This window comes from Hypanus sabinus, chromosome 7 (assembly GCF_030144855.1).
Source record: "Hypanus sabinus isolate sHypSab1 chromosome 7, sHypSab1.hap1, whole genome shotgun sequence".
NCBI classification, from domain to species: domain Eukaryota; kingdom Metazoa; phylum Chordata; class Chondrichthyes; order Myliobatiformes; family Dasyatidae; genus Hypanus; species Hypanus sabinus.
In genome coordinates this window covers 42,042,507-42,050,733 of record NC_082712.1, presented here as the reverse complement: position 1 = coordinate 42,050,733, position 8,227 = coordinate 42,042,507, and the positions used below count along the sequence as shown (strand labels likewise).

The 8,227-nt window shown below is 44.2% G+C and overlaps 1 protein-coding gene across 2 annotated transcripts in view; it reads left to right on the top strand.

Moving 5' to 3' along the window:
- The window catches only part of rcl1 (RNA terminal phosphate cyclase-like 1), a 40,106-nt gene that overhangs the window by 1,473 nt on the left and 30,406 nt on the right, over positions 1–8,227 (top strand). Inside the window, exon 1 of one of the 2 annotated variants that reach the window (XM_059974612.1) lies at positions 7,805–7,984. The exons of the other annotated variant lie outside the window; for it this stretch is intronic. Within the exon in view, the coding sequence (XP_059830595.1) occupies positions 7,849–7,984 (136 nt within the window). The 5' untranslated portion in view covers positions 7,805–7,848. Of the gene's footprint in view, positions 1–7,804; positions 7,985–8,227 lie in introns of those variants that run through there. 2 annotated transcript variants of the gene reach the window in all.

Below are 8,227 nucleotides of genomic sequence, written 5' to 3'. Positions count from 1 at the left end.
GGCAAGGGAATGTCGGGAGGACACAAACCAGTCCTCACTGAGGGGTCAGCAGTGGAAAGGCTAAGCAGCTTCATGTTCCTGGGTGTCAGTATCTCCCAAGATCTATCCTGTGACCAACACATGGATGCAATCAGAAAGGAAGCATACCAGCAGCTCTACTTCACTGGGAGTTTGAGGAGATTTGGTATGTCACCAAAGATACTTGGAAATTTCTATAGATGTACGGTGAAGAGCATTTTACCTGGTTGTATCACAGGTTTCATTGCACAGAATTGCAAGATGTTGTATATACAGCCAGCTCCATCATAGGCACAACTGTCTCCACCATTGAGGACATCTTCAAGAGATGTTCTTTCATGAAGGCAGCAGCATTAAGATCCTTTGCCATCCAGGACATGCCCTCTTCTTGTTATTACAGTCAGGGAGGAGATACAGGAGCACAAAGACCCACAGTCAACAATTCCAAAATAGATTCTTTCCTCCACAATCATATTTCTGAATGGTCCTTGAACATGACCCCATTATTCCTATTTTTGCACTAGTTGTTTTCAGATTTATAGTAAATCTTTGTGCTGTACTACTTATGCAAAACCACACATTTCACGTCATGTAGACAGTGATAATAAATCAGGTTATGACTTACATCGCCCTTTGAGAAAGTGTGTTGCAAAGACGCACAATCTTAAGTGAAGATATTTCACCACTTCATCTTGAAAGGGGAACAGCTTGCTTTAAGCCACTGAGCCTTGGTTCTAAATTTACTCCAGACATTTTCACTAGGAACAATGCTCACTTTGTTATCTGTTAAAGTATGCCCTCCCGAAGCAGTGCTGGGAGTGTGTCCTGGAGAGAAGTAATCTGGGAAAAGTGTAATCCCGGAGGGTAAGCTATTAATTGTTACTTAATTGTTAGAAAATATAGATATATTAAAAAACAATTTTAATTTTTGTAAATTGGAGACAGTCTGTTTTATAGAGATCTGTAAAAAGAACTAAACTGCTCATATGACCTCATTGCCAGTGTACTGAGGTCATAGATCTCTTTACCCTTTTCTCCTCAGAGAAAATAATCAATGTTTAACCAAACTGATCTCAAAATAACAATAGAAACTGTAAAAGCACATACCCTTCCATTACGTTGGTGGCTGTCGATTAGCATCAATGGCAGATATGTGACTCACGTGACCAGAGCTGTTTGAGTATTGCATCGAGTTTCTGGAGATTGTCGACTTTCATAGAACCTCTGGGGTCATGCTTCAGAACAGTTCCCAATTGTAGGTGATTCTTTCCAATAAGGTTAGAAGTTGCTTCCTTGCATTCATGATACGATGTCTACAGTAACAAGTTATGAAGTTGCATCTTGAACCCATCACATTCAGGCCCTTGACGTTCCATACTTGGTGAACTTAAATATGCCAAAGAAATTTAAAGAATAGTAAATAGTTCCTGCAGAATAGTATTAACGATTTGTAATGAAGGCTGAGCTTGCTGTGCTGTGCTTTGCGAATGTTAGTGTATTTCAAATAGTGTCACTGAATTAAGAGGCTTAATGTCATTGTCGGCTTTGTGCTGCCTTATAAATCAGGGCAGCAGAAAATCCAAAGTAGAAATTAGTGACTGTTCTAAGAAATCTTTCTAAATCTGTTCTAAGAAATTATGTTTTAAGCACAAGATCTAGAGATTCAGGATGCAAATCTAAATAGTAATTCTGTTATGCCTGCGTTTTGTGGCCTGATAAGTTGTATATTTTAGAATCAGAGGATGAGAGAAGCAATTGCTGAAAAGTTTTAGAACAGTTTGCTGAGGTCAGCTGGTGTTTCTTTGTGTGTCTGTGTGTGTGTGTGTGTGTGTGTGTGTGTGTGTGTGTGAGAGAGAGAGAGAGACAGACACACACACACACACACACACACACACACACACACACACAGTTTTGAGGAATGAAAACTCAACTCTACCTGATTGTTAGAATGGATCATTCCTTGCTCAGGGGCAGCACCACAATGGGATATGGCTATCATTGACACAAGAGATTCTGCTGATGCTGTAGATCTGGAGTGGCACACACAGGGTTCTGCAGTTGCTCAGCAGATAGGGCAGTGTTGAAGGAGAGGAGTAAAGAGTCAACATTCAACCATTATGAAGTGTCCTCCCTTGAAACATGGACTGTTTATCTTTTGTATATATGCTGCCTAAATGTCTGTTGTGATGTGTCTAGTGTGGCAGTGTTATGATAATGTTGTGATAGTGCTTGTCGTTATCACTTTCAGCTTCCACCGTTGGCTAGCTGTCTTGTAAAAAGGAAAGCTAGGTCTCTCCCTGCCTGTCCAATGCCAAGCCTCGTGTTGTACCTCCTCGTTGGCGGCACATGGAAACTGAACTCCTTTTGGATTCGGTCTGAACTACAGAGAATGTGGAGGAGGTCTGGCTCCTGCACATGGAGCAGTGTGTGGACACACCCTGGTGCTCATGAACCAGACCCCAGCTATGGGTAAATAGCTCCATTGCCTTCTGGGCAGCCTCAGAGTGGAGCTCCCAAGGTGGATGGGGTGTCTCAGAACATCTTTCCAGCAGCTCCTGCAGCCAAGCTGGTGCCAAATATATTGAACATAGAAACTACAGCACATTACAGGCCCTTCAGCCCACAATGTTGTGCCGACCATGTAACTTACTCTAGAAACTGCCTAGAATTTCCATAGCGCATAGCCCTCTATTTTTCTAAGCTCCATTTCACTATCTAAGAGAATCTTAAAAGACCCTATTGCATCCACTTCCACCACCGCCGCCGGCAGTGCATTCCACGCACTTACCACTCTCTGTGTGAAAAACTTACCCCTGACATCTCCTCTGTACCTACTCCCCAGCACCTTAAAACTATGCTCTCTCATGCTAGCCATTTCAACTCTGGGAAAAAGCCTCTGGCTATCCACACAATCAATGCCCCTCATCATCTTATACACCATGTCATCCTCCATCTCTCCAAGAAGAAAAGGCCAAGTTCACTCAACCTATTCTCATAAGCCATACTCTCCAATCCAAGCAATATCATCGTAAACCAGAACTGAACACATTACGCCAAGTGGAGTCTGACCAAGGTTTTATATACCTGTAACATTACCTCACAGCTCTTGTACTCAATCGCACAGCTGATGTACTGCTTTAAATGATTTCCTTTGGACTACACTGGTGAGGCCAAGTGGGGGATCTCAACGACTGGGCATCTCAGGATCTCCATACCTTCCACCCAGGCTTGTGATGATAATGAGCATCACCCATTGTCCTTCGAGACAGATGAATGCCAACTAATCGTATGCTGCCAGACCTGCTGAGTTCCTGCAGCATTTTGTATGCACCAAACAAATATCACCGTTTTTAATATATTCTTTAAGCTCCAGTATAATTTTAGGCCAATGAAGACAATGACAATCTTCAATTGCACAAATATTTAAATACCATTTTCTTTGCACCAAATTTCAGGGCTTTTTATTACCATTGTAAGCCTTGTTTCCTCTAGATATTTTCCTTCTAGATCTTCCAGCATCAGAGTCCGTAACCTCACATCACAACACATGGACCCATTGCTTCAACTGAGCATTTGTCCCACAGACAAATATCTTTTTTGCTTGATATTATTCTCTTCGCCTTGTTCAGATTCTTCCATCTTCCAGCTGTCATATCCACCATTGTGACAGTTTTTTAGTTTACTGATTCTTATGGGTTCATTTTCAGCATGGATATCCCTTTAAACCTATATTCCACACTAGAGTCATCTGATGGCCCCTTGTTTTGCTAAAGAGAGGCCCACCAAGTACTCCCTGCCTCCAGCCTTTTCCCAGCTGAATTCATTCTCATATAAAACATATTATTTGTCTCCACCCACTTTGTTCAATTGAAAGATTTCTTTCTTTCTAACCTTATCATCTCTGGAGAACTCCCATCCATTGCCACCAGACCCACAGTTCCCTTATCCTGCACTGCTTGTTTCTACCTCTTACCCAAGATCCACAAAACTAATGGTCTGCAGACCCATTGTCTCAGCCTGTTCCTGCCCCACTGAACTCATGTCCACGTACCTTGTTGACTCCATTCTATCCCACTTGGTTTAGTACCTTCCCACCTACATGCTGTTTACCATTTACATTGATGATTTGGAAGAGGGGACTGAGTGTAGCATAGCAAAATTTGCTGAATGACACTAAACTGAGTGGAAAAGCAAATTATACAGAGGATGTGGAGAGTCTGTAGTGGGATATAGATAGGCTAAGTGAGTGGGCCAAGGTCTGGCAGATGGAATACAACGTTGGTAAATGCGAGCTCATCCACTTTGGAAGGAATAATAGAAGAGCAGATTATTATTTAAATAGTGAAAGATTGCAGCAAGCTGTTGTGCAGAGGGACTTGGGAGTGCTTGGTCATGAATCACAAGAAGTTGGCTTGCAGGTGCAACAGGGTATTAAAAAGGCAAATGAAATGTTGGCCTTTATTGCCAGAGGGATTGAATTCAAGAGCAGGGAGGTCATGCTGCAACTATACAAGGTACTGGTGAGGCCGCACCTGGAGCACTTTGTGCAGTTCTGGTCTCCATACTTGAGGAAGGATGTACTGACTTTGGAGGCAGTGCAGAGGAGGTTCACCAGGTTGATTCCAGATATGAAGGGTTTAACCTATGAGAAGAGATTGAGTCACCTGGAATTCAGAAGAATGAGAGGGGATCTTATAGAAACATACACCATTTTGAAAGGGATAGATAAGATAGAAGTAGGAAAGTTGTTTCCATTAGTAGGTAAGACTAGAACTAGGGGACATTGCCTCGAGATCCAGGGGAGAAGATTTAGGAAGGAGATGAGGAGAAACTGTTTTTCCCAGAGAGTGGTGAATCTATGGAATTTTCTGCACAGGGAAGCAGTTGAGGCATCTTCGGTAAATATATTTAAGATATAGTTAGATGGATTTTTACATAGTAGGGGAATTAAGGGTTTTGGGGAAAAGGCAGGTAGATGGATCCGAGTTTACGGACAGATCAGTCATAATCTTATTGAATAGGGGGGCAGGCTTGATGGGCCGGATGGCCTACTCCTGCTTCTACTTCTTATGTTCTTATGTACATTCGTGACACTTCACATGCTCTTGATCTCTTCAACAACTTGCAATTCCCTGGCTCTGACTGCCTCATTTTCACCATGAATATCTAGTCCCAATACACTTATTCTCGATACACATGAAGAAAATCTTAAGTTCTTTCTCAACAAAACATACGACCAGTTCCACTCCACCACCATTTCCGTCCTTCTGGTAGAGCTGGTCCTCACTTTCAAAATCCTGCGGAAGGGTTTAGGCCCGAAACGTCGACTGTACTTTTTTCCATAGATGTGGCCTGGCCTGCTGAGTTCCTCCAGCATTTTGCATGTGTTTCTCACTTTCTAATATTTCTCTTCCATCTCCTCCCATTTTGCACAAACTTGGGGATAGCCATGGGCACTTACATGGGCCCCAAATATGCCTGCCTTTCCATTGGTTAGGTAGAACAGTTCATGTTCCAAGCTTTCCCTGGTAATGCTCCCTCACTCTTTCTGCACTACATCGACAACTACATAGGTGCTTCATGCACCCATGCTGAGTTCGTCAATTTAATCAACTTTGTCTCTAACTTCGCCCTGCCCTTAAATCCACTTGGTCCTTTTCTGACACCCTCCTCTCCTTTCTCAATCTCTGTCTCCCACTCTGGAAACTAGCTGTCTACTGGCATCTTTTATAAACCTACTGAATCCCAGAGCTCTCTTGGCAACACACACAAAATGCTGGAGGAACTCAACAGGCCAGGCTATCTTAACTGTACCTCTTCCTATGCTGTCTCCTGTAAAACGCTATTCCCTTTTCTCAGTTCCCAGGATGAGGCTTTCCTTCTCAGGACATCAGGGACGTCCTCCTTCTTGAAAGAATGGGGTTTCCATTCCTATGACATTGATGCTACCCTCACCTACATCTCCTCCATTTCATGGACATCCGCAGTCACCCTATCTTACCACCCCCTTAGCGGGGATAGAGCTCTTCCCTCACCTACCACTCCATGAGCTTCCACAAAAAAACACGTCATTCTCTGCAGCATCTACAATCTTATGGGATCCTGTCACCAAATACATTGTTATTCCTTCCCCCCTCACTCTCCACTTTTTGCAGGGATCACTCCCTGATTCTCTTGTCCATTTGTTCCTCCCCACTAATCTCTTCCCTGGTACATATCCCTGCAAGTGACAGAATTACTGCACCTGCCCATTCACCTTGTCCCTCACCTCTATCCAGGGCCCCAAACAGTCCTTTGAGGTGAGGCAACACTTCACCTGCAAATTCGTTGGGTTCATCTGTTGTGTCTGGCATTCCCAATGTGGCCTTCTCTATATTAGTGAGAGCCGAAATATATTTTGGATGTGGGGGGGAGGGGAGAGGAGAGGGGAGGGGCACTTTGTCAAGCACCTCTGCTCCATCCACCAAAAGTGGAATTTCCTATTTTAATTCCTATCCCCATTCCCGTTCCAACATTTTGGTCTACCAGCCTCTGTCTAGGTAGCCTCTGACCTGATAACATGAATAGATTACTTCTGTCAGTAAAGTTTCCCCTCCCCCTTACCTCTTTTTCCATTCCCCACTCTGGCCTCTTATTTCCTCCCCTCTCCTGCCTGTCACCTACCCCTTCCTCCCATGGTTCACTCTCCTCTTCTATTAGATTCCTTCTTCTCCAACCCTTTACCTTTCCCACCCACCTGGCTTCACTTTTTATCTTCTAGCTAGTCCTTCCTATTCTGGTGTTTCCCCCCTTCCTTTCCAGTCCTGAAGTGTCTTGACCCAAAAACATCGACTGTTTCTTCATTTCCATTGGTGCTGCCTGATCTGCTGAGTTCCTCTAGCATTTCATGTGTTGCTCTGGATTTCCATCATCTGCAGAATCCCTTGTGTTTGAGATGTAATTATGTCCCTGTGTGGGTCTGTCTCATTGTATGATATGTGGAATAGTTTCTTCCACATATAATTTTTTCAGTCCTCCTCAGACACCTTCCCTGGCAAGTTATTAATTTGCATTGCTGTTGTTTCTGCTATAGTTTTTTTCTCATTTCTACAATTCTACACAACTTTGACTTTTAATATCACCAACATATGTAGATTCATGACATACATCAGTGATAATAAACTTGATTTTGATCCTGATTCTTTTACTAAATCATTCAGGGACATCATCCCTTTAATGACTGCGTTAACAGTAGCTCAATGGATGGATTAATGACCAATATCGATCACAGACCAGATCTACCCAATAATTGCCTAAGCAGCTTCCTATGTTCCATCTGTGGCACTCCATGATCACATGTTCCATTGTTTCTGGGACCTTTACAAAACTCACACCACCCACTCCCATACTTCCCAACAGGTTTCAAAGTGGAGTGCAAACCTCAATCTCGCCAACCACTCATCTTCCTTCCCATTCCTTCTCAAAAGGCACCTCTCCTGAACCGATGGAAACAAATTGTAATACCACCTCCCTGTACTACTCCTATCCCACATTTTCCACTCCCAGACAACCTAATACAAGATTTGGCTTCATGCTTTCCTATATTGGCTATAATCTCTACCTCCGATTTAGTAAGTGCCTGCTTTGCTATATCGCCTGCCCTTTTATTACCCAATACACCTGCATGCACAGGTACTCAACGAATCTGGGCGGTGTTCCAAACCAATGGGCGTGATCTAATTTAGATGGGCGGAGTTACCGACCAATTGGGGTGATGTGAGTCAGAAAGAGCGGAGCTACAGCCCGGTGGGCGGGGCTTGATCCGGATGCACCACGTGCGCGGCCTGCAAGATGGCGGGCAGCAGCCGGACTCTGCGCTGGGAAGGAGCCCGGTTCTTGAGGATGCGACTCACGCTGGCCACCCTGAGCGGCCGCTCGGTGCGTATCGCCGCGATCCGGAGCCAAGAGATGGAACCCGGCCTGCGTGGTGAGTGAGCGGCCGGGCTGCTGTGAGGGATCGCGGTTCGTCAGTTGCCGCACCGTGTTGTCCACCCAGCTATGCTCGGTGAAGCCGCAGCGTGTTGTGACCACCGACTGTCCGGGTTTACTGTGGTTCGATAGCGAGGAGATGCTTCATTTGTTTCTGTTTCTCCCCACCCCCTTGTATTTCTTGTGAGCTGAGGTAACCTGACTGATTAGGCAGTAATTTTTGATGGACTAGGTGTGAATG